General features: G+C 41.2%; 1 protein-coding gene across 1 annotated transcript; it reads left to right on the top strand.

The window, feature by feature from the left end:
* Window positions 1–1,707: 1,707 nt before the first annotated feature.
* Window positions 1,708–25,738, top strand: SLC5A7 (solute carrier family 5 member 7; the record flags this gene model as incomplete). Its single annotated transcript, XM_082330493.1, has 8 exons — window positions 1,708–1,885; window positions 8,531–8,644; window positions 11,665–11,820; window positions 16,518–16,666; window positions 20,698–20,841; window positions 22,768–22,921; window positions 24,135–24,352; window positions 25,115–25,738. 8 exons carry the CDS (start codon window positions 1,708–1,710, stop codon window positions 25,736–25,738), a joined length of 1,737 nt encoding a protein of 578 aa, XP_082186619.1.
* Between the last annotated feature and the right edge of the window lie 1,996 nt (window positions 25,739–27,734).

Here is a 27,734-nt window from a genome sequence, read left to right as displayed (position 1 = left end):
AGGTTTGGAAGGGAGCTGTGGGGAAAGATGGGCCTGGCCAGCCCCACACAGCCAGGCCTTGGCTTGGTGCTTGCCCAGTGCTAGGCCCAAGGGCGGTGCGGGAAGGGTGGCAGGGAGGGCAACGAGGGCACAGAGCTCACCTTCCCTCTCCCTACCCCCGCTCTCTCCCCTTCCTCCAGCCCTCCTTTCAGCACGTCTCTTTTGGTCGGCTCTTTCTTTCCTTCCTTTCTCTTTCCTGTTGGTTTGGCACGATCCTGTTCCTTCCTTTCTCCCCCTCCTTCCCTTTTGTTTTCTCACCCCAGTCTTACTTCCTAACCCTGTTTCCCTGCCATGACACGACAATCACTCTCCTTTGAGTCATCCTTACTTCCCCCCAACGTCCCCTAGCACTCTGACGTCTTTCCCCCTTCCTCCCCCCCAGCTCTGACGGACGCGGTCCTCTCACCCCGCTCGACCCTCCTCCTTTATAAGGGGATTTTCCTCTTTTTAATCCACGAGCCCCCCGTCGCAGCCTCAGCGCTCGCTGCACCGCCGCCACCGCGGGGGCAAGAGACCAGCCTGCCTTTTCGGAGCCTTCGCTCCCCCCAGGCGGGAAAACCCCGGGCGGGGGCAAAGCCCCCCGCGGCTCAGCCCCGACGCCGCCCCGCGGGATGGGCGGCCGTGACCCGCGGGCTGCGGGGCAGCGCGGCGGCGGAGCGCAGGTGGGGCGGCGGGCGGGGAGCCCCGCCGGGGGCGCGGGGGACGCGGCCGCGCAGGGGCGGCGCGGCGCCTCCGCGGAGCGCGGAGCCCCCCCCCGCCCCCGCCGGGCGGGCGGAGCGCGGTAGGTAGGGCTGGCTCCGCGCAGGGCTCCGCGCAGGGCTCCGCGCAAGGGCTCCGCGCAGGGCGGCCGCGGAGCCGTCGGGAGCGCGGACGGGTCTTGCCGGCGCGGCGGCGTGACAGCGGCGGCGGAGCGGCGGGGCGAGCGCTGGGAGGGGGCGCCGGGAAGGGCTGGGTACGGGGCAGCCGCTGCTTGTGGTATACCTTGACGTTTCTGCCGTTCGACAGCTTTTAAGCTTTCCGTTTGCTTCGCAAATTGCGAACGAGAATAGATGGATACTTTTAATGTTGTTACAAAAAAGAAAGCGCAGGTTTTTCAATACAGGAGATGATAGAAGGGGGAAAAGACTCAGCATTCCAACACAAAGACGCAAAAGATGGGTTTTGCCGTTGTAGCTATTACTTATTCACAGTTCTTATATAAGTTAAAACAGTTCTGTGGCTTGTCTTCTAACTAGGCAGAGACTTTTCTAATAGCCCACATGGCGAAGATCTTCTGTCCTATTCCATGCACCAAACTATTTCTTGACTGAAGAGTTTCCAGACACTGGGGACTTGGTGACACTAAAATAACTCGGCACTCAGTTAGCTGATTTCTGACAACTGCGTAGCTTTCAGCCGCATCATTTGTTTCCCACCGTAACCGCAGGTTGCAATTGTTGGTTGTTGCTCCGCAGGCATTTTAATTGGCATGTAAACTTAATTTCAATTGCATCTGAAATACTCATTTCATAAATTCACCAGAATAGTCTCTTTAATAACCATCTGAGTTTTCTTTGTACACTGAGTCGAAAAAGCATCTTACCAGGTTTGTTAAAAGCAGCTGTATTATTGCATTCTCTCCAGAGGTCTTAAGGAAATAGCGATCAAAGAAACAGTCGGGACTTCAACATGGCTTTCCATGCGGAGGGGCTGGTGGCCATAGTTGTCTTCTACCTGGCTATCCTGGCAGTTGGGATATGGGCTGCTTGGAAAACCAAGAACACCGGCAGCGACGGAGATCGCAGCGAAGCTATTATAGTCGGTGGAAGAGACATTGGCTTGCTAGTCGGTGGATTTACAATGACTGGTATGTAAAAAATCACCTTTTATTTTTTTCCTAACCAGCGTATAACTTGTCAGTTTTACATTTGAATGAAGAAGTGTAATCTGCATGTTGAATAATGCAAAATGGACAAAATATATATACTTTTTTCCCAATTGCTGCTAACATTGTTTATTGAACAGCCAAATGTGGCATCTATATAAAAACAACAAATATTTTAAGATCGTACAGGAAGAATATCTTATATTTCTTATTCATTGCTTTCATATTCAGAATATATAGATCAGAGATGTTTGGGACAGAAGTATAGAATTTATATAGATTAATAAGAAATCCAGTTTTAAAATAACTGTTATTGTTGTTAAAGCCATCCAAATTGGTGAGTTATTTTTGTTTAATCTGAAAGATGGGGAGGGGAGCAGGATAAATTAAGAGTAAGTTTCTAAAATAAAATTGGCATAAATCCAAACTTGTAAATCCACTGATTTCAGCAAACTTACTTTGTGGATTCTTTTAGCTTCTTTTGCAGCAGTTTGACAAAATACTACATTACTGTGAATAGTAATATCAGTAGGAAAAGCCTGGGTTAAGGAAGAGTTCTTAACTAATTTTCATAGCAGTGCTGTCTGACTCCCAGAGCCAGTCGAACCAGGTGTCTTACCTGGGTAAACAAGATATTCACAATGTAGTCCAAAATCTCAAGTCTTACGGCTAACATATAGAATCGGAATAAAAGTGCATTATGGGAAGAGAGAATTGGCCCACCATTTTTATTTAAGCAATTTGATTTTTAAGCATGCTTCATTTTTTTTTTTTTTTAATTTATTCTAAATCCTATTCAGGCAAAGTCCTTTCAATTGCCAAATTGGATTTATCAGGTTATATTTATGTTCTGCTGGTTTGCTCTGTTCTGGTTTTACAATTACCTAATAAGGAAGAGACACATAAATACTTGGGCCAAAATTCTGTGTTCTTTAATCAAGAGAAATTCCCATCCCCTTGCAGGGGCATTTTGCTCATGCAAAGACTGAATATTTGGATATTGAGTAAACAATATTTGTAAAAGTCAATAAAGTTTGAATACAGGCAGATGTTCTACTTTTCACAATTTGCTACAATTTACTGTATCACATATCCATTGGCTACTGAAGCATCAGATATGACAAGATTCTGCTCATAACAAGAGCTAGTTTGACTGCTTTCTGCTGAATTAAATGTTTTCAAGAGCACTGAAACCAGAATATTTTGCAGAGATATTGCTTGCCACGAAACTGTAATCATTAGATTGGGGGAGTGGAGACAAACCGAGACATTCCCCGCGCAAGTGGTTATGATGAACAGCTTTGCCTGTGGAAGAAGACACAAATTCTGGTCTCCTTAATCCTATTTTACAGGAATATTTTTCATAACAGCTGAAGCAGAGATGAGACTTGAACTGGGGCTTCCTATATTGCAGGCAATTTCTATAACCACCACAATTCACACCCACAGATGCTCATCCCATATCATGCAAGCTCTAGAGATGGCGTAGTATATCACCTCTGCGGTAGAATATCAAGCTGATCCTAGCCTTTGCACAGCTAAAACACTCATGGATTTTATATTATCAGGATTCACATACTTTCTCCCCTCTGCCTTCCGTAAATATGGCAATTAAAGCTTGAGATGGCAAGTAAATGACACTTTCAATTTCGAGGAACCACGCCTGGCACACAAAGTTAGGTGTGGGCACAAGTCTACTGAATCAGGGGTTAGTCCAAGTTTTTTCTCGGTGAGGTTGATTGAGAAACTTAGTTTGTAAAGCCATAACAAAATAATTGTGAAAGTAAGATGATCAAAATCTACAATAATTTACTAAATGGTCACATTATTCAAGGACATATTTGCTTCTTTAAAAATGATAGATGCAGATTTTGCACCTCATAACCTTGCCTCCCAAGATATATGGCTATTCCAACACAGTCTTTATATTTTACAGCTTTAATTATCTAAATATGAATTAAAAAGTGAAGTCCATGCCATAAAAGGAAAACAAGAAATTTTTAAGGATCTCCAGAAAGGATATTGTTAGTAATGACATGAAGTACTTTGGATTTTGGGATAAGGCCTAATTCTGTCTTTCTTGCCCGAGACAAACACTACCGTCTTCCATGGATATTGGCTAAAAAAAACGGTACCAGTTTCTAGGGCTACTTGATGGGGCGGATGACAGAATTTATAATTTAAATCCTATAAATTTAAAATCAAATTCAGAGCATAAGCATTGTGACTTCATAGGGAGGGACTCAATATTCCTGAGTAATTATAGCTGGTTTTCTAAACGGCATTTAAAAGCCTTAAAGCAAATGTGTTATCTGTGAATAATGGCTGTGGACATATTTGGATGTACGCTGTGATCCTGAAGAAGCAGCTGTATCAACTAGCTACTGATCTGCCTAAACACAAAGCCTGTTGAAGGCTGAGTGTGTCTGCAATTATCAAAACAGAAAGAGTGAGAAGCTTGAACTGGGGATGGATGACAGCAGCTCATGTTAAAATGAGCTAACGTAGTACCATAGTAGACACGCCTTTAGTTTGTGTATCATTTTTACATAGTTATAGTTAAAATGTTGCATTAAATATTGGTGTTCCTTGATTTGTGGGTGACATTCTTAAGAAGTGGTATCTGCAACAAACTTGAGTCTATTCTGATTCCGGTGATTGAGTTTAAACCCCAAAGGAAATATTTGAGACAACATAATCAAATGCTTACAAACATGACCAAAAAAGTAATAATCTATTGATGTCATTTTTCATTTCAGTTGGTCAGGATTTTAATTTTACAGAACTTGATGAGCTGATTCAATAATTTGAGTGGTCAGACAAGGGATCATTCACAAAGAAGTGCCAAAAAATCTGATTTTCTAATATATATCAATATATATAAAGAACTCTTGAGATTAATTTCTCATGTGTTCCTCATATAAACTAGGAGCAGAATTGCTCTCCATATCCTCAGTATTTGTCTGATCATTTTTTAGGGTGCATGTTTTAAATGGATATTGGCATTTGCTTCATTTTTTGGTCCTTCAGAGGGCAGGCAAAGAGAGGATTAAAATAGATTACCTCATGAGTGTTTCCATAGATTATTACATTTTGTATTCCTTTTGTCTGATTTAGGAAAGAAAAAAGAATTTCACCAAAAAAGGTATTAAACTAACTTTAAATTGTGGCTTAGCAAACTGAGGATCAGAAAATTAATATCTGAGGTTGAAATCCCATCCTATCATATCCCATTATTAAGAAATGTATTTACTGATGTCAATGTACATGCTGACTACCCATTCACCCTCTCAGAAAAAGCCATATAGCACCTTCCTAGAGCTCTGGGGTCCTTGGCAGATGTCCCAGAACAGTCATGTGCACAGAAAAATTGATCAGTAGCTGTTTTTCAATCCCCAAACCAGTAATCAAGAAATAAAATTGAAAATAAGTGCTAAATCCTCCATGCCACCCTACCCAGTAATACCTGTCCATAGGGCATTGTTCCTGTCCCCAGCCAGGGGAGGGCAGGGGAGGGCCCCTGCAACATCACACAGAAGGGCAGTGACCCGCCCCCTTCCAGAAGAAAATAAGGGAGCTAGGCATAGTGTCCAAGTGCCCCTTGGAGAACACCCGCCACCTGAGTAGCAACCCCAGGCAAATCGATGCTGGACGTTGAAGCCTCCTTGCATCACAGCTGCAGCAGTGCTGGAGATCTGTCTTTGACTATGGGATATTATTGCCCATCTGGAAGTGGGTATCAGTGGGTTCATGCAGAATTCACGCTCATGCTTTTTCCATGGAAGGAGACAAATACAATTCGCTTTCTGAATATTTACTTTTGTTATTGTATACAGGTGCTTACAACCTATTCCATAAGTCTATGCTTCTTGAGACACAATAGGCAACACACATCCCAGGTAGTCACGGACTCAATGGTCAACAGCTCGACGTCCGAGTGGAGATCAGTGACAGAGTGTCCCTCAGGGGCCCACATTGGGATGTTATTTATCATCTTTGTCAGGGACATGGACAGTGGGATTGAGTGCACCGTCAGCAAGTTTGCAGATGACGCCAAGCTGAGTGGTGCAGTTGATACTCTAGAGGGAAGAGATGCCGTCCAGAGGGACCTTGACAGGATAGAGAGGTGGGCCTGTGTGAACCACATGAAGCTCAACAAGGCCAAGTGCAAGGTCCTACACATGGGTCATGTCAATCCCAAGCATAGATACCGGCTGAGCAATGCATGGATTGAGAGCAGCCCTGCAGAGAAGGACTTGAGGATATTGGTGGATGAAAAACTGAACATGATCTGGCAATGTGCGCTAGCAGCCCAGAAAGCCAATTGCATACTGGGCTGCATCAAACGAAATGTGGCCAGCAGGTCAAGGGAGGTGATTCACCCCCTCTGGTGAGGCCCCACCTGGAGTACTGTGTTCAGCTCTGGGGCCCCCAGCATAAGAAAGACATGGACCTGCTGGAGCGGGTCCAGAGGAGGGCCACGAAGGTGATCAGGGGGCTGGAGCACCTCCCATATGACGACAGGCTGAGAGAGATGGGGTTGTTTAGCCTGGAGAAGAGAAGGCTCTGGGGAAACCCTGCAGCAGCCTTCCAGTACCTGAAGGAGGCCTACAGGAAAAATGGGGAGGGTCTCATCAGGGAGTGCAGTGAAAGGACAAGGGGTAACGGTTTTAAACTGAAAGAGGGTAGATTTAGATTAGATATTAGGAAGAAATTCTTTACTGTGAGGGTGGTGAGACACTGGAACAGGTTGCCCAGAGAAGCTGTGGGTGCCCCCTCCCTGGAAGTGTTCAAGGCCAGGTTGGATGGGGCTTTGAGCAACCTGATCTAGTGGAAGGTGTCTCTGCTCATGGCAGGGGGTTTGGAACTAGATGATCTTTAAGGTCCCTTCCAACCCAAACCGTTCTATGATTCGATGATTCTAGGACTCTGGTAACCAAAGTATCATATTCCCACCTACATTAATTCAGACTTTCAAGAGGCACAAAATCCCAAATGTCTGACAACTTTTTATGTAGATTCTCTATCCCTGTTCCTCCCATCAAGGATCAGTGTTCACCCATCTTCGCCATGTGGTCCCACATGGGCATCACTCACCCAAAAGTCTGCCCATAACAGGGTTCCTTGGGTCAATTCTTTTGTTGCAGACTTTCTCTGCATGCACGTCCCTCATACAAGCCCATTATACTATTTCCAACAAGAGAGTGATCTATTCCTGTGCTTCAAAATGCTGAAAGGGGACAATTGTAATGCTCTGATTGCCGGAGATGTTTGATTCTCAATCCATGGTGTAATTTAGCATTGAGATTAAAAAAAAAACCTCTGGTAGTATTTGAGAGATATCACAGTTAAGCGGAAAAGAGTGGTCATTTAGATTTTCAATGAAATTTCTTTAGGAATTTTAATTAAATTTTCTTCATTTGTGTTTATCTATCTCCATTTTTTGTGGTTTTTTTTTCTTCATTTGTGTTTATCTCCGAAGTTTGTTTGTATGATGGTGGATGCTGGGAAAATTCTGAAGAAAGCTTAAGAAAAATAAATTTCTTACAATTGTGAATTTTTACATAGAAAGCCTGAACTACTCTTATATGAGAAGGCAAAGGCTTCTGAGGCAAATCAAAACAGCATTACAAAAATCTAGTACTTGTAATGATCTGCCTGCCCTCGTTCAAACTGCAGACCCAGATTCATAAAACTCACTCATTATACATTAGAGAAAATCAAGAACTTTTTGCGTGGAATCTGCAAACAGCAAGAGATAAACTTTATTACATAATTTCTTATGAATTATTTTTTTAACCACAATACATTTCTGTGTTGGAGATTTTCTTTCATACATACTGTAGGTCCCAAGTTCTCAAATGTAGAAACTTCCCTTCAAGGCAGAGAATCAATTTGTTAAGGGTCTGAGGCTGGTATATTAAAAATACTGCTGGCTTTTAGAGAGATAAAATCAGAAATATTATAGACAGATAGCACAATTCACTTCTGGAATATGTCTTCAGGAAGCACAAAAATAAATGAGTCAAAGTTTAGAACTTAAATAGCAACACAAAACCACCACAGTCCTATATGGAAATATGGAAGTCAGTTTACCTAATGTGCTTTGTGTAGCCACAATTTAAAATTTAGCAAGGTTTTAAGGGCAATTTTTTTTCATGAAGGCCCTAGTAAACGATGCATTCATGAAACTCTTGTCTAATTTAAATGCTTTGAGCTTTCCCAGATGGGATGACTTTATAACTGTGTGTTTATTGTTCTTCAGATCCCCCCTTATATCTCTCCTTCATTTGGACTAACACAAAGGAAATGGTAATGGTTAATGACTTGATGTGCTTCATTTATTGTAAACAAGTAGTGGGGGACTCAGCTCTCACATCTTCACTGACTATACAGATGCTTAGACACCTTGATGATTGTCTCAGTCCGTCTGACCTTTTTTCATATGCTTAGGTTGTAAGATTTTCAAATTAGGACTATCTTTTATAGAAGGATGCCATGTCTGGCACTTGTACAGTACATATAATAAAAAGTAGCAATATTGTAAGTGATGACAATTTCATTCCACAATGCGGGAGGTTTCTTTCTTTGTGCACATTAAAGACTTTTCCACTTCTTCTTTTTCAGCCACATGGGTTGGAGGAGGTTACATCAACGGGACAGCAGAAGCTGTGTATGTCCCAGGCTATGGTTTAGCTTGGGCTCAGGCACCTATCGGATATTCCCTTAGTCTGGTTTTAGGTAAGCAAAGAACTAAAGCTAGTAGTCTCTCATTTTAAACAGTTCTGATGACAAGTCCATCATTTGAAATTAAATGACTAGGGTCTGATAAAAGAATGCTGAGGTAAACTGGATCCCTTCTGCTGATAGGTTTGGCTATTAAAAAGAAAAACAGAAAATCACTATAAATAGTTTGGTACCTTAAGTCTCCTGAATGCTTTGGCAAGACCTATTTGATTTTTTCAACCATAGTGGTCTGTGGAGGTTGCAATAAGAAAGGTTTTGTTGTAGGATTTCTGTTTAATTATATATACTAAGTTTTATATATTCAGGTTTTCTTTAAGAGCCTGTATGATCTGGAACATGATAGTATCAGGGCACCTATAAATCTTGGAATTCAAGAATGGCAAAAAAACCTTTCAGGTTAGGGAAGTGCTTACACCTTACAGATCTTCACCAAGAGTCTAAGTAACTTGTCTACTTTTTTGTAGGAAGTTTGTAGTAGAACCAATCTATTTCCTTAAAATTGGACCAAGCATCCTCTTAAATGCAGTACAAAACTCCAAATCACATGTCAAAATGCAAATACACAATCCTGTCATATGCATGGTCAGAGTGTAAAATACAGACAGCATTATAATTTTTAATGCTGTGGCCACTAATTCCTGAAATGTAGTCTCAGAACTTCCTTACTTTTCTTAAAAATAATAGCAATAAAAAATTTCTCACCATGTCTCAACCACATGGAGCAGCTCGCAATGACAGTATTGCCTTGTGAGCCCTGATGAATACACCACAAATTTGTCAACTACATCCTCTCAGTTTGTGAACAGATCATGTCCCTAAGGCAACAAAAAAGATACTGCGTTTTTCATCTTTAATTAATGTGACTGGTGTATTAGCCTTTCTAATAATACTTGACCTCTCAGTCTATTTTGAGCCTTTTCTCATGGTCCTCCCACCTGTCCCTTTGTTTCCTTTCGTTGCTTATCCAGGTCTTCTTGCCCCTTTCATTTCTTCCTTTACAACTCGGTTTCCCTCCTGACTTTTTTTTCCCCTTGGAAATGCTTTCTTATGGCCTGTCCTCATTCTCCTCTCTTCCCAGGCAGAAACCTTCCCCATCGTACATGCTCTTCTCTGGAACGTGCGGGCCAGCTCCAGTTCCAGTAGTAGTTCCCATCCATGAGAGCAGCTCTATTTCCTGTAAGGAAAACAATAACAGTAGATGTCTGCCTGGAGATCAGCTGATGTCATTATGAGGTCATGAAGGTCATGATCCATCGATGTCATTAAGCAGTCATTAGGATTGTAGTCACAAGCATCTTCTTGACTCTTAGCCTCTGTAGAATTGACACAAATTAATGATAGCCCAGAAGGGGTTCAGTTAGCCTCTCCCCTCACTTCCAGCTGGTTTTATATATCCAGACTTTTTTTCCTGGAAATTATAATGGCCACTGCAGAGAAAAGAAGTATGTATCATGTGACCATATATCTCTCTGCAGAGCACAGAGAGGAAAGCATTTCTGTAGGCGTGATCTGTACATGCATGTTTGGGGAGGAGGAGTTGGTTATCCTTCTTTTTTAAAAAAAAATCAAAATTATAAATACACGTCTAGAAGAAATATTATTGCTTCAGACTGGAAGGATTTAAGATTGCTATAATCTCCCTGTTAGTTCAATGTTGTGCTGCATACCACTTTTCCTAATTTTTCAAGCATTTTGGTTTTAAAGGTTAGAATATCCCCTATCTCATTTGACAGGTGTTTGAAAATCCCGATAGATTATAATACCAGTGACTCTTTTTTTCTTCTTTTAGTTGTCTTTTGTAACGATGACATAACAAGTAGAATAGGAACAGGATCCATGACCAATCCAAGAATAGTAAAAAAACGCTGGAGGGTTTCTGCATCCAAACAACCTGCCTAAAGACAGCGTTAATATGAGCAGTAAACATAAATTGTGATTGGTAAGCCAGTACCTTCTGTTCAGGGAACTTAATGAAATGAAGAAATATGAGTGATATAAGGCAATACATACAAATGTGGAAAATCTTCAGTGCAATATGATGAATACATTCCATATCTTGTGATGAAGAACCTAAATAAGGGTCGCCAAATACTGTACAGTAGATTTTATTGGGAATTGACTGGTTTTCCAGGTTTTTTTATTGTACTCTACACATTGCATTTCAGCAGTTTTACTGTGGTAGAAGTCTACTTATTTATATTCACGTGCAGGTCGCAACTACACAGGTTTCCATAGAAGGTCTCTTTCAGCTTTCCTGAGATATACATCCTTTTTTTTCCCTAGCCAGACAGAATTTGAGGACTGTACATTAGAAAGGTGAGGCATTTGCACGTTTATGTACACATCCAGCCCATAAGCCAGCCAGGCAGAGCAGAATTGTGATACATCAAAATTCCTGAACATGCATAAGTGAAATAAGTGTATATGACAAATGTTTGGGGAGCCTGACACCTGCAGAGCCGAGAAGGCATCTGACCTACCTACCCCACAGGTGTAGTAAGGTTGATTTAAGCATACATAATAAATCTGAATTGTCCTGAAAGAATCAGATTTGCTGTGTGTGCACTAAACCATGTGTGAACTTGTATTTCTGATCCAGGGATCCCAGTTTTATTTTTAGAGTGGGACCATGTGAAAATTCATGCTGGATTCTGCTCTAAGAATGAACAGGATTAGGTGGAAAAGCCATTCCCTTAGGCTGATCCAAAATTAGACAAAACTCTGATAGCCTCCATAATGGCAGATTAAGTAAACTGAACCAGACAAAATAAGACAAACTTATTTTGCATTATCAGACCATAGATATTAATGGAGTGGATATGCTTATGTAACTCTGTGGACAGATGTACGGTAAGAGTTCTTAGAGGATATTTTAACTGTACTTATTTCTTTAAAAAAAAAAAAAAAAAGTAATACTGATATTTTTGTACTCCTAACTGACAATCAATGTTTTACCCCTTAATGGCAATGCATCCTCCACTGCAGCTGGTGTCTTATGCTACTTTTCTTTGTAGGTGGCCTTTTTTTTGCAAAACCCATGCGATCCAAAGGCTATGTGACAATGCTAGACCCTTTTCAGCAGCTTTATGGAAAAAGGATGGGAGGGCTACTGTTTATTCCAGCTTTAATGGGAGAAATGTTTTGGGCTGCTGCCATCTTCTCTGCCTTAGGTAAGGAATAAGCAGTATAAATATTAATTTATTACAGGTTGAAAGGATTAAGAAAATCAGAAATGCATTAAAATTCTGGCTTCAAATGCTAACTATCCTAGCCAAATGATTCAGAGTGTGACAGTTCTCAGATCTGTGGTAACTAATAATTAAACCCAGTAATGGTACCCTGTTATTTATTTTGGTAATGGAAAGACACGCAAGGTATCTATTCATTTTCAGGTGCCTTTAAGTTGTCCCTTTTCAAAGAGCATGAAAAGATTTAGCAACAAATTTCCTTTAATTTTGAGGGTGACATGAGTGATTGCAAATGTCCCTTTTATGTCAAGGCTGACCCAGCTTCTCTTTCACACCACTGACATCATAGAAGTGAGTCAAAATTTCCCTTAAAAGGTGTGGAAGATTATTGCCAATTCATCTAAACAAAATAATCCTTTGCATATAGGAGACGTACATATACAGAACTTTCAATAGCACAAATAATAGAAGTAAAACAGATGCTGATCAATAAATTGAAGTATTATTCAATTCTAAATGGCTTTCTCCTCGACAAAATGAAGAAAATACTTAGGATTCAAGAAGGGATTCAGAGAATTAGTGGAACTATGACTCAATAGAAAATCACCCAACTACTCATCCAGTCCTGAAAAAAATCCGTTTCTAGGGTTTTTAATTATATTTTAGGCCTGAATTTAGCAATCACTTCAAGAACTGAGAAAGCCCTTGAGTTGAAGCAACAGTAGTTGACTTTTACCAGCTAATGACATGCATAGTGCACATGCATGTGGTAATGCTTTCTAGCACAAGCTATTTTAAACAGAAAATAAACTTTGAAGGTACTCTCCAACTGTGCTCTGATGAACTGCAAAGCAATGGGGAGCTTGTTTACCACAATTTCATCACAAAATCCTTAAAGGACTAAGAACAAACTACATGCTGAGGTGATAGGAGTTGAATAACTTGAAGAACACTCTGAGTATTTGGAATATATTTTCTTTTTGATTGAGGACAAGCTAATCTGTGATATTTCAAAGCCAGTAGTGTGACTACCTTTCTAGTAGGTTTATATTAACAGTTGACAGTTAAAGGCTGTCAATGACTGTAAAAGTCATTGAGGGTTTTGATTTTAACTATTCTGTGAATAATCTGGTTATATTATGCCTCCTAATTTGCACACCTATTGTTACTGATGAATATTTATTCCCAGTACTCTTCACTTCTTGATCTTCCTCATGATTTCTTGCTTGGCAGGGTTATAGAAGGGAAAGACAGGGTTTCCAGCTTGTGAAAGTGGTCTGAGCTTGTAATCCTTAAGCACATGAACTTTGAAGGTTCACTGTACAACAAAAAGCCACCTGACAGCTCCCAGCAGCTCTTATATACCACACATCATGTTGTGTTCTACTGCCAGAACATTTCCACCTATGTGGTCCAGAATATCCGTCTACAATACCTGCAAGGACTAAAAGTTATTCCAACATGTTTCATTTAAATTATCCTAATTAGAAGGAGAGGAATTTTTTTTTTTTCAAAACATGGTTTTAAAACACTGCGATCACTTGAAATAGCTAACACATCTGAGGGAAATGTATAACCATCCTGGTAGCTGCCTGTAGGGCAGTGCAGGAGGGCACAAGCAGTTCAGGACGTTTCCTGAGTGCACTGACAACAACTTCCTGAAACAAATGACCAGGGAGCTGATGAAGGGAGGTGTTCTGTTGAACCTGTTACGTACAGACAAGGAAGAACTAGGTAGGGATGTGAAGATCGCAGGTGGACTTGGCTGCAGTGTTCATGAGATGGTGGTTCACAGTCCAGAGAGGAGGGAACAAGGCAAAAATCAGGACTGCAACAATGGACTTCAGGAGAGTAGAGTTTGACCTCTCCAGGGATCTGCTTGGAGCAATCCCATGGGAGACAGCCCTGGAGAGGAGCCCAGGAAAGCTGACTGATATTCAGGGATCAGCTCCTCCAAACTCAAGAACAGTCCACCCTGACAACCAGGAAAACAAGCAAAGCCGGCAGGAGACTTGCATGGATGAAAAAGGAGCTCCTGACTGAAAAAGGACTCAGACATAGAAAGGAAGCATTCAAGAGGTGGAAGCAGGGACAAGTGGCTTGGAAGGAATACAGAGACACTGTCCAAGCATGCAGAGATGGGTTTAGAAAAGCCAAAGTCCACCTAGATTTGAATCTGGCAATGAAGGGCAGCAAGAAAGACTTTTATGAGTACATAAACTAGGGAAAATGTGGACTGCTGGTGAGTGGGACAGGGGACCTGGTGGCAAAGGATATGGAAAAGGCTGAGGTATTAGTGCCTTCTCTGCTTCATTCTTTGCTGGTAAGATCAGCCTTCAGGAATCTCAGGACCCTGAGAACCCTAGGAAAGGCCAGGGCAAGGAAGGCTTGCTAGAGGAGCATAAGGTTAGGAAACATTTAAATAGACCAGACAGACACAACTTCATGGAACCTCATGGGATGCATCCCACGAATGCTCTGGAAGCTGGCTGATAGCATTGCAAGGACACTCTCAGTAATCATCTGAAGACTGTGGTGATCAGGGGTGTTGCTGAAGACTGGAAGAAAACAAATGTCACTCCCATCTTCAAGAAGGGCACGAAGGAGGATACCAGGAAATAAAATCTGATCAGCCTCACCTCAGTCCCTGGGAAGGCGATAGAGGAAATGCTCCTGGAAACTACTTTCAGACAAATGAAGGTCAAGATGGGGATTGGGAGGAGTCAGCATGGATTTATGAAGAGGACATAATTCCTGACCAACCTGACATCTTCCATGATGAGCTGACGGGCTTGGTTCACGAAGGGGGAGCAGGGCCTGTTGTGGATTTCAGAAAGGGCTTTTTACACCGTCTCCCGTAATATGCTCATAGACAAACAGATGAAGTATAGACTAGATAAATGGACAGTGAGGAGGATTGAAAACTGACTGAACTGCTGGGCTTAGAGGGCTGTGACCAGCAGCATGGAAGCCACTGGGTGGCCAGTCACCAGCTGTATACCCCAGGAGTCAATACTGAGTCCTGTATTGTGTACCATCTTCATTAATGACCTGGCTGATGGGACCAAGCACACCTTCAGCTAGTTTGCAAAAAATAAAAACTGTGAGGAGTTGCTGACAGACCAAATGGTTGTATTGCCATTCAGAATGACCTCAACAAGCTGCAGAACTGGGCCAACAGGAACTTCATGAAGTTCAATAAAGGGAAATGCTAAGCCCTGCACCTGGGGAGGTACAACTGATGTCCCAGTACAGGCTGGGGGCTGACCAGCTGGAAAGCAGCTTTGCAGAGAAAGACTTGGGAGTCTTAGAAGGCAGTCAAGTTGACCATGAGCCAGCAATGTGCCCTTGTGGCAAAGAAAGCCAATGGCATCCTGGACTTCATTAGAAGGACCATTGCCAGCAGGTTGAGGGAGGGGATCCTTCCCCTCTACTCAGCACTGATGGGATATATTTGGAGTGGTGGATCCAGTGCTCCCCAATACAAGAGACATGGACATACTGGAGAGAGTTAAGCGAAGAGCCACAAAGATGATTAAGGGACTGGGGTATCTGGCATATAAGGAGAGGCTCAGAGAGCTGGGACTGTTCAGCCTGGAGAAGACAAGGCTCAGGGGGTTCTTATCCATGTGCATAAATACCTGATTTGGCAGTGGGAGGAGTAGAAAAAAGAAGATGGAGCCAGGCTCATCTCTGTGCTGCCCAGTGACAGGACAAGAGGCAATGGTCACAAGCAGAACTACAGGAATTTCTATTTAAACTTAAGAAAAAACTTTTTTTTTACAGTGGGAGAGATCAAATGCTGGCACAGGTTGTCCAGAGAAGTTGTGAAGTCTCCACCCTTGCAGATATTCAAGACCCAACTGAACATGATCCTGAGCAACCTGTTCTAGCTGACACTGCTTGAGTGGGGACTTGGACTAGACAATCTCTGGAGGTGCCTTTCAGTCTCAGCAACTCTTTGATTCTATGAGTCATTTTGTAGAGACTGACTAGTCAGCTCAACATTGTGATTTGTTTTCTACAAATGAAACCTGATTGATGGTGCTTGGAAAAGTTCTTGGTTTCTAGGTCGACAACGGTGGATGGATTCTCCAGTTTGCAAAGAAACCCACGTTTGTCCTATGTAAACAATTCAAGGGGACTTTAGATGGGTCAGTGGGCAATTGTCTCTATAGCTGATGCCGCCTCTACCATTCCTTCCTTGGTCAAAAAGGGCTAGTTCAGAGCATAAGTGAAATAGAAAAGGGTGTGATATGTTGCAGTAAACCTCCCCTAGGCACAGCCTTTACTGCAATGATACACTTGTTCCCATGCCACTGCAACTCACCCAGGGAGGCTTCAGCTCTCTGTGAGTGGATGCATTTCCCCAGACAGAAAGAGAGTGTAGTCCTTCCAGAGCTTGAGCAACATAAGGAAAGGCTGTTGAGACCATTCCCTCCTCCATTTCCTAAGAACCTGTGAAATGACAGATGCTAAACTTAGACCAACAGGAGCCTTCCTTTTTCCACTCCCTTCAAAGGTGCAGAAGGGGTATGCAGAATATAGAGGGGGGAATACCTTCATGCTCTTGCTAAGTGTCAGACCAGCACCTGTATAGGCAACTTAATGAAGGTGAGCCTTCTCATCAGACATACTGTGACATACACTGACACACAGTGCTTTGTTTTTCCCCATAGGTGCCACTATAAGTGTGATCATTGACATTAATGTCAATATTTCAGTCATTATTTCTGCCCTGATTGCAACCATGTACACGCTTGTGGGTGGGCTTTATTCTGTGGCCTACACCGATGTAGTTCAGCTCTTCTGCATCTTCCTGGGACTGGTAAGTTTGGCTTTTTTTTCCTTTGTTGAGGATTTTGCCCTCAGCATTATGCTGATTACTGAGACCTATTGCCCACCTTCGGTTTTGGAACTATGTCTCCACTGAAAGTGCAGAGGAGGAATATCTCCACTCACAGAGCCCTGACTTTAAAGAGTCTGCATTTACATCAATGTACAGCCCGTGCTTTGACAATAATGCTGACTGAGAGGCCCAATTCCTTGGCTTTTTTCCAACCAGTCTGATAGTGCAAACACGCTTGTAGTTTTCCTGCTGAGTATATATCTAACTCAGGATAGGACTGGAGCTGACTCCTTCCCTATCTGTCCATAGGACTGTGGCACAGGCACTGGAAGGAGGCATCAGACATAGAAACCAGCCAGTAAAGCAGTCCAGAAACACTGGCATTGCACCTGCAGAGCTGATACTCGCCTGTTTCCTGTAGCTGTCAGCTACTCACGCAGCTTAGTTAACCTCCTGCTTTAAGTCACCTTCTTGGTTTTTCCCTCATTTCCCTCCATTGTCCTTGGAGACCACAGTATAGGAAGTCTCACCAGATGACCTTGCTGTTTGAATATGGTGGTATGAATCTCCTCAGCAGCTACCCATGATATGCTAGTGGGTAGCCTTTTCTTTTATTTACTGCTGTTCCTTAAATCCTACTCTGAAAAACATCAATGCAACAGGGCTCAGATCACAGGGGTGCAAAGAAGCTGCTGTCTTTTTTTGCCAGTGGCAGTAACAGATGGTCACAGGTGTGCAGAGATCTGAGACAGGCTGAAATAAATGGTGTGGCTCAAGGTGAAGGAACTGAATGGCACCTTGGGGACCCAGAGTTGTTTCTCTGCTTTCACCAGCATCCTTGTGCAGCTCTAGGGAAATCGCTTCAGCCAGAGCTCACACAGGTGGTCACTATCCAACCCTGTGTGTGTCCTCACTCTGTGGCATCCTACCGTGAGGCCTATGGCCTAATTTGCAGAAGTGCTAAGCATTCCCTGTTGTAACTGACTTCATGGGAATGGTGCTAAATATTCTGAAAAAGCAAAACCAAGTTCCAGTTGGCCACCTCACATGAGAAGTTATTGCAGATCTTTTCTCATACCTTTGTTCTTCATCTGCACAGTGGGGAAAATACTGTCTCGTTCCCTAGCATGCATGTTAATATTTGTGAACCGTTCAGTTTCTACAGATGGTGTGCATTACAGAAATTCCCAAAACTGTAGATAAATCAAGGTACAGAAATGCTTTTCCAATGAGAACAACTCACACACTGCTAAAGACCCTGATCCCGTGGGAATAACAACATGTGATCCGGTATTAAAGGCAGCATGAACCTGACAAGGAGGGGAAAGCAAATGAAGGTTGTATAGCAGTCTTCTAAATGGTTGGATCCGTAGCTTTAATAGTGTTCTTTTAATTCATGTAGGGCTCTTTATGTAATTTCCCATTGAAAATAAATAACAATAATGTTATGTAGAAGGAACCATATTCATAACCTCGAGAGTCATCAGTGGGGCTGGAAGCCTCAGATGGTCATGCTTCCTCAGATGGAAGCATCAAAATGGTCATGCTCTAGGTGAGGCAGTTTTAGATGAGATGGGACACTTTCACAGTAGGTGTCACAGCAGAAGATGTCACAGGCTTAGGTATCCCAGCTTCCCCTCCAGGCTCTGGAGCAGTTTGTATTCTCACTGGCACAGAGCTTTCGTGCTCATTCCTCTAATGTCTGTTCCTCTCCTGCTCCTTACCCAAGAGGAGATGCTTGTTATAATCACTTCTGTTCCCTACCCTGGCTCCTCAATTCAGCCACAGCTTCTTCCTGAGGCTTCCATAACCTCTACCCCAGCCACTCCACATACTTCCCTGGTTTTCTCCTTACAGTCCCATGTAGTCTCTCTCCTTCCCTCCTCACTCTCCTGTACCCACATCTGCAATTCTCAGCTCTTTGTCTTTATCTTGCCTGGTGAGTCTTTCCCTGATCCTGCACTGTATCCCCACTATTTACTGACTCTTCATCTCAACTATATTATTAATTCCCCATTCTAAATGCTTTGCCACCATGTAGAAGTCCTTTTTTTCCTGGTTTCCAATCCCATGATGCCCAGGTCCTTCTAGCTACCTGCTACTACCACCCCCAAGCTTCAAGTCCCAACATAAAATCCCAGTTTCTGCTTCACTTCTGCAAGCCTTGGTTTTATTTGCCTTCCATTCAAAACAGCAAATTTTCTACTCCAGTTAGGAAGGACTCAATGATAAAATTGAGTCTATGTCTATATTAAGCAAGTTAAACTGTGTCAAGGTGAAAACACAGGATCATGTGTAGTGCTTAATTGTTAACACAGTCCTGGCACTGTTTTGGTCCATGCCAACTAATACTTTCCCAGATAGTTCCCAGGAACACTTGGGGGCTGTCCTTTTTGGCAGGGAAAGGAGTCTAGAAGTATGGATGTAAACCATGACATGTCAGTGAACTGCAGGGCCAGAGAAAGTGTCTTGACTTGTTTTATTTACTAATATAGAGGTAATCCTTGAGACCACAAAGAGCTAGTTTACTGTCAGGAACTGGAATGGATTACAAAAGCTGACCATGCATTTGCAATACAGTCCCTATTTAATCCCGGGCTGTGGCATGCAGGCTGCAGGTGGACCTTTAGAAATTTACCCTACTGAAAATCTCATCTGGGTATGGGCAAACTACGGCTCTTCAGAAGCTCATCACTTGGACATGTTTGAGATTTGACATTTGCAAACAAGAATAAAAAAATCCATTTGACATCCTTGTTCCCCATGAAGTTCTCAACAAGAAGAGTATTAACATTCATTAATTTTGACAATATGTTTATTTTTTCCTCAAGATATCTTGGAGACAGTTGAAACATTTTGGTGATCTTTCCCAGAAAAGCCCAAGCAGACAGTGAGAAGGGAAGCTTTCTGCCTAAGTGCTTAAATTGGCAAAGTTTAATATGTAACTGAGAACAGAATACTATGGTACATGATAAACAGCCTGAATAATAGGCAGTGCAGAAAAACATAGCAATAATTCATATATTCTTCACACATTATTGCAGTAATTGTACAACAAAGTCGAGGAAGATGTTTGATTTCTCCCTTCCTTGCTCCTGTTACCCCATACACTTAAATGTGATCAGTTGGATTGTGGTAATCTGCATGTTTTGGAAATCATCGGAGCCTTAAGGATGCCGTGCTTGCAACGGTCTGTTCCATATAGCACAAAGCCTGGTTTTCATCTCAGTAGGAGCTACTGAGGTTCTCCTCATAGACAGTTAGTGAGTTGCATCATTGCAAAATGAGCTGGCAAGTAAGTGCACAAAAAGTCAGTTGGTGAAGGAAAGAAACCTTGTGGCCAAAACTGTCCCCTTCTGTCTCTGGGAAGGGTTTCTCAATGGATTTTGTGACCTAGATCAAAAGCAGAGAGACTGAAAATTGTCAAGATCCCAGAGTGAAATTGCCTTCAATGTAGAAAAGTGCCGTAACATTGGGCTACTGGGTGTTCTGGAGCAAGAGAGATGGGGGTTCACCAACAGCACCCCTCCCTTCTCATGATATAGTTTTGTGTTGAATTAAAAACAAATTCCCAAGCTTTCAGGTATGTTTGTGATGTCTCATGCCTGTATACTGGCAAATCGTGATGCCATTGCACACAAGTTTATATGTAGATGTTTCTCTATAGTGTGGTCCAGGAAAGGGTGTAAAGAATATATGTGGAGTTTAGGGAAAACAAAATCAAGATGTATAAATGTATCTTTCCTGCTGATTTTGCAATTTACACTGGTTAATTCTCTGTTTATATTCACACTCTCCAGAACAGAGGTAAGCAATCCACTACCAGTCTCTGGATTTCAGGGATGTTCCACCAGCACATAACCTGACTTTTCTTGCAAGTCAGCTCAGCAACTTGCCTTTTGATCTGTAGCATGCAAGAAGAAGAAAAACAGATCAATGTTAATATTAAAATTTCCCAGGTTCAGAATGCCTTCTTTAGACCTGAACAAAGTGTTACTCTTTGGTTACAGTGGATCAGCGTACCCTTTGCGATGTCCCATCCTGCAGTGACAGACATTGGGCTCACGGCTGTGCACCAGGTGCACCAACCACCTTGGCTTGGATCTATCAACTCGCTTGACATTTACACATGGCTGGACAATTTCCTTTTATTGGTAAGTGATGGCTTGTATGAAGGAACGAAGCATTTAAGTACACACACTGTGTTACTGTGACAGCTGAAAATAATAGAGTCTAGTTAAGAGTTTCCAGCAAACTGAAAACTTTTACCCTCTTGACTCCTGCTCAATATTTCTGCACATTTGAATGATTGCATTGAAATATCAGTACAATATTGTAGCACAGCTGTCAAAGTCAGCATTGCCAGGAATGCAATTTAAATATCATCAGGCTGAAAGAGTTGACTTATGCTAAAATTAATTAAAAGTATGCAGCTAATACTTAACTGATGTCATTCTTGGCAGAGGAATTTATATATTGCAGAAGGCAATAAATATGTTATACAAATGATTAAATATGCCTTAGGTATAGGTGATGTAGAAAAAGCTTTGCAGAGATAGATGGATGGATGAATTCATATGTGCATACATGCCAGAATGAACTGAGGGCTTTCATTATTTAATACCCATGTATTACATATGGGATTGGTGGTTATTAAGTACTTTCCATTAGAAGGTCTAGCACCACATGCTAACATTTTCCATTCTCAGTGTCCCTGAGCAACTCTACACTGTTTTTATTATCATGTTGTACTTTGAGATTCCTTTCTCTGTTTTGTTTTTTTTTTTAAATAATCTCAACCAAAAATCTTCAGAGTTTTCTGATAACTGGGCTATTAAAATATATTGTTTTATCCAGCTTAAATTTTTAGAGATTTTGAGAGAGCCAAAGTATGACATTAGCTCAAGTGGCTGTATTCTGTGTGGTGAGCCTGAAGGTTTCATCTCAGCTGATGACCAAAGGAAAGCTCTCATGTTGCCAAATTGTGACACATTTTCCTTTCACCTTGTTTGTTTCATTATAGCTCAAGAAATTTACACATGCTTGGAAAGCTTTGTTAAAGGAACATTATTAAGGCTGCAAAGGAAAACAGTCATAAATAGCAAGTCAAAATCAGAGTTGCCTGTGAAATATTCATGTGGTCCCTGTGTGTGCATGAAACATATATGAAACACCTGTATACACACTATTTGGTCCAAATGCCTCCTGCCTCATTTAGTGTGTAGAACTGGCCTGTGCAGTGCTGTGCAGTGCTGGGCTGTGCTCACTTTTAGTGAGCAATTTGCTTTGTTTTCTTTCCATGCTGTTTAGTCATAGGCACTTATTTACTTAGTGGAGCCTATTCAAGTCCTGCTCTCAAGACAGAATTGTTAGCACTTGTTTTTTTAGTCTTTGATAATACTCTTTTGTGTCGTATTTGGCAGACCTACTTTTAAGTCTAATCAGGATCTTCACTGTTACATACCCCCAAAAAAGTGAAGGGTCGATACTATAAAAGAAAACTTTCTTTTACTGCTTTGTCTTTAATTTCCATTGGTATCATATTTGCTTAAGACAATGGGAGAATATTTTTTCAGATTCTTGAGTTCAGTGTATGCAGAACGTGTTGCCTTGTTTTAATGGCCACATGCATTGATAAAGGAAGATAAAATCTTGCTTTCAAATCCTATCAGAGTCTAATCTAATTTTGGTGGGGGGAGGGTACTGGAGGTCAAATTCTTCAAATATGAAATATGACAATAGTATTTTATAACCTTTCATAAGGCTTTATCAAGTATTTATACAGCTACAATACTGGGGGATTACAGAGACTATGTAAGTGCAAAGTGTTGTTGCTAATTGTACAAAGTAATAATTTGTCTAAAAGAATGGGATTTAAGTGGACTTACAAAGGTTTGACATTACCTGCGAGAATGAACATTACAGCTATTACTGACTGACCGATATTCAATAAATAAATGAAAGAGGAGCAACATGGCATTCAACATTCAAGTGATGCTTCTACATGCTCTCTATATGGCAACAGCAAAAATATCCAGAGTTAGCCTTCAGTGACGGGATGCTGCCCATTGTGTTTGCAGACATTAGGAGGAATCCCATGGCAAGCGTATTTCCAGCGAGTCCTTTCTTCATCTTCTGCCACATATGCTCAAGTTCTGTCATTTCTGGCTGCTTTTGGCTGTCTTGTGATGGCTCTTCCTGCAGTACTCATTGGTGCAATTGGAGCATCTACAGGTAAATAGTTAAAAATGAATAGTACAATAAATGTAAAATGAATAGTACAATAAATGTGTGAAAACCCTACAAAGCTTATGGTGGATATAATCTAGCCAGGTGACATCATTAATCAACTCATGACTTCTTCAACAGCAGACTACACGGAAAAATAATATTATAGAATATTTCTCCCAGGGGAAATTGTTCCTACCCAAGTGGCTGAGATGATTAACTCATTCTGCACATTCTAGGTATCTACAGACATAGTATTTCTATTTAATGCTTGAGTTAGATTCCAGTACTTTTATTTGGTCCTAATAGTAATAATGAGGAGCAGCTGAGGGAACTGAGGTTGTTTAGTCTGGAGAAGAGGAGGTTGAGGGGAGACCTTATTGCTCTCTACAACTACCTGAAAGGAGGTTGTAGTGAGGTGGGGGTCAATCTCTTCTCCCAAGTAACAAGTGATAGGATGAGAGGAAATGGCCTCAAATTGCACCAGGGGAGGTTTAGATTGGGTATTAGGAAAATTTTTTTCACCAAAAGGGTTGTCAAGCACTGGACCAGGCTGCCCAGGGAAGTGGTTGAGTCTCCATCCCTGGAGGTATTTAAAAGATGTGTAGATGTGGCACTTAGGGACATGGTTTAGTGTTGGATTTGCCAGTGTTAGGTTAATGGTTGGACTCAATGATCTTAAAGGTCTTTTCCAGCCTAAAGGAGTCTAAATGATTCTATGATTTATCAGGAATTTCTTATCTTGACCAAAACATCCTTGTCAAGGTCTTTGTCATAGTGAGTGATCCCCATCACAGTGAGCATGTAGCTAAACTGTTAGGAATATTCTGTTAGAAATGTTTAACTCATGGCTTTGAGCTATGAGTCTGTAATCCAAGACAACAGTTAAACATGGATCCCAGACTTGTTTTATTGAGGAAAACAACATTTATGAGCAATGCAAAGTTTTAATATTAGACTTTCTACTGGATAACCACAGCCTGTGGTCAGACTTAGCTTAGAGATAAGGAAAAATGCTGATCAGAATTAAATCTGCCTAATAGAAATCAGTGGGACACTGCTTCTCTGAAACGCCATGGGTCTGGCCCTAGTAACAGTTTGGTCATTGAATGTGAATGAAAATGTGGCAATATCAACAGCTCAATACATGTGAATTCAAAAGATGCTGTAGCTGATGACTACTAATGTTACTAATAACATACTGGTGTCCATATTACAGCCTGGAATGAGACTGAGTATGGTGTCCCTGATCCCATGACTAAAAAAGAAGCAGATATGATTTTACCGATCGTGCTCCAGTACCTTTGCCCAGTCTATATCTCATTCTTTGGCCTCGGCGCTGTATCTGCTGCCGTGATGTCATCAGCTGACTCTTCAATTTTATCAGCAAGTTCTATGTTTGCTCGGAACATTTACCAGCTTTCCTTTCGGCAAAACGTGAGATTACATTTTCATTTTTACTTTCAGAGAAAATTTTAGGTGAGACCTTAACTAGGTGATGCATAGACTGTAATTTCATAATGAAACACCTCTTCCACATTCCTACCTATGACTAGAAAAAGTATAGCATTTCATTCCTAACGGTATATTGAATAAACTGAAAGTCATATAAATATTTATGGTTGTGACTGATGACAGAGGTGAAAAAGCTAGCTCCGGGGAGGCAGCTTTCAAGAGTTCTCATGGCACTGAAGTTTATCCAAACAGCTCCTAGTTATTGCTGCAACCATAAGTTTTACTTAAATCCTTCACAAAATGAGACATCTTTCTGAATTATTGATTTATCAGGAAATCATTTGACAACAGAATGGGCTAGTGAGTTGAAGTTTTTCTTGGGAAATGGAGAAGAAATTCTGATGCTGACAGTTTTTTTTTCTGGTTGAGCCATATTGTGCTTATGTTTAAAAGTTATCTCTAACACTCTGCTGTTGTTTTTTTCTTTGACACTTTATCAAACTTTTCCTTATGCTTACAGATTAACAACTTTGGGAATGCCAACCATAACCCTTGGGTTTTTTTTTTCTCTGTGCTTGAGATGGAGATAGAGACAGAGACAGAGATATTAGTTTGTAAATATTATTGAATATGTCATGCAAAATTTCCTTTTACAATGCAGTATTTTATATCAACTATGTGCATAAATGTAGGCATACATATATCGCCATGAAAAAAACAACTAACACTGCCCTTTTTTTGCAGGCTTCAGACAGGGAAATCGTGTGGGTCATGAGAATCACTGTTTTTCTGTTTGGAGCGTCAGCAACAGCAATGGCACTGCTAGCTTCATCAGTGTACGGCCTGTGGTACCTCAGCTCTGACCTTGTTTATATCATCATATTCCCCCAGCTCCTGTGTGTGTTATTTATTAAAGGAACCAACACCTACGGTGCCATTGCAGGATACTTATTTGGCCTTGTTCTCAGAATAACCGGAGGAGAACCGTACCTCTACCTTCAGCCCTTGATCTACTATCCTGGCTGCTATCCAGATGAAAATAATATCTATATCCAGCGATTTCCATTTAAAACACTTGCTATGCTTACCTCCTTCTTTACTAACATTATAGTGTCCTACTTAGCCAAATACTTATTTGAGAGTGGGACTTTGCCACCAAAGCTGGACTTCCTTGATGCTGTTGTTGCCAGGTACAGTAGAGAACACATGGACAAAGCAACTCTTGTAAAAAGTGACAATATTGTTTTAAACGAACTCGCACCTGTGAATCCACGACACAGTCTAACTTTGAGCTCAACTTTCACAAACAAGGAAGCCTTCAATTATGTTGATTCGAGTCCAGAGCTGTCCAACACTGAAGATAATTAAAAAATCTGGTAGCCACAGGCAAAGCAATGCAAAGCAGGATATTCTACAAAGATTAGTAAGAGGAATTTTATCAGAAGAAAAGCAAGAATTGGAAATAAAATTCCGCTGCACAATTCTTTAAGTTGTTTCAAGGAGCAGGAGTATCCCATGGGAGGAACTCTTTTCTGTTATTATCTAACATGTTGGATTAGATCATAGAGTGTTTACCAAAAGATACGCTCAGATGCCATTCTTTCCACCCAGAACTATATACTGTGTAACTAAAAAAATATTTACAATTGAAAATATATGTAGCAGAAAAAGTGCAACAGTTATTTAGCTAGGACATCGTATTAAGAGATTATAATAGAGTCACTCTGAAATACTATCAGTCAACATTTTATTGGCATTAAGTGAAAATATATTGTCGCAGCTATAAGTGATATATTACTAAAGAGCTACTTGCTTGAGAAAAGACAGATAACTTCCCTGGGTTTTTGCTCTGGTCGTTTTTTTTCCTCATAAAGAAAATCAAATAATACAATTCTAGTATTTTATTATTTGTATAAGACAGAAAAATGCACCAATAGTAATAAATTCCTTATAGGAGTGCTAAACATCATATATTAATTTAAAAAGTTAAAATGAAGTCACCAATTTAAAATGATGTTATACCTAATACAAGACAACCTGAAGCAAAGTATGTTACTATAGGTGTTCTTTTTTTCCTGTGGTTAGTGGCTGTCGCCAATGGAGGATAACAAAATTTTTAAAGCAATAATTGGAGCTGAAACTCAGCTTGTGAAAAATGACAGAACTCTTATAAACTAAACAGAACTTTTCAAAGTTGAGAAAAGAAGCTTTATCTTGACTTATCATCAAAATGAACACTGAGCAAAGCAGTCTGGCACCAAGCAACTGCAGCAATGGAACAAATATTAAAAAGTAAAGAGAGTCAAGAAGGCTTGAAAAAAACAGATGAGAGGGTTTTCCATGGGGAAAATTCCCGTTTTTCACTTAATAAAAAAAGTATTCTCAGAGACATCAAAAAGTCTTTTGGGTTGGACTTAGTGGGATTACTCTGGAAAGCGTAGATTTTCCATGGAAAATCACATTTTCTCAAAAAATTGATTTCCCATGGGAAAAACAGGCTTGCTGGACAGCTTTCCACGTCTGCAAGTGTCTGCCTCCAAAAGCAGCAGAAGCTTGGAGGAGAACTGAAAGGAAAGCCAAACCCACAAGCATAGTGAAGGCACAGCGGTGTCTTCCACTAAATGCTGGACTCCTCCATTAACAACAGCTGTCCTCCTGGGCCGTCCCAGCGACTCTGCAGAGCGCCCGCAGCGGCCAGGCGCAAATGAGACTTCACTCATGAATGGCAATGCTGGCCAGAAGCAGCAAAGCAGGAAGATGAGGCCTCTTCTGACTTTGCCCTGGCCAGAAGGGAACACGCAATGTCGTTTCCATTTGCCCATGGCCGAGATGATTGTGTCTGTCCCCGTTGGTACGTGCCTTTCACAGTGGGAGATCTAATAGCTAGATTTCTGTACAATTAAGAGTTGTGCTCCAATAATTCTTTTTAATAGCTACGCATGACACAAAATTTTCAACTGAAATCCAGATATCCTCCTGTTGCTGGTCACTGGTGAAACTTCTTCTTTAACGTTCACATCATGAGGAGCTATATGGGAGGATGGGAGAGGTAAGAATAGGTTTTGCTGCTAAAGGAAGAAGCCATCAACTTGTGCATTCAATGTTGACATAAACTTTCACAAGGTTGAATCCTTAGATATGTTTTTGCTCCTTTTGTGGAGTTTTAACAGCATATATATATTTTATATGTAGAGAAAATTAGTTTTAGAGATGTTGATTTTTTCCTCCATGCACTGCATTTAAAAATAACACTGCATCTCAGTTCTGAATATGCATTGTGAACTGCGGTACTACTGTGCTAACAAATATTGAGTGTGCTCTGGGTGGAGGGAATCAAAATCAGGATCTGCACTAAAAACCCAGA

This window comes from Platalea leucorodia (genome assembly GCF_965183815.1).
Source record: "Platalea leucorodia genome assembly, chromosome: 2".
Classification (NCBI taxonomy): Eukaryota; Metazoa; Chordata; class Aves; order Pelecaniformes; family Threskiornithidae; genus Platalea; species Platalea leucorodia.
The sequence above is the reverse complement of the archived record's forward strand: the minus strand, read 5'-3'. Positions and strand labels throughout refer to the sequence as shown.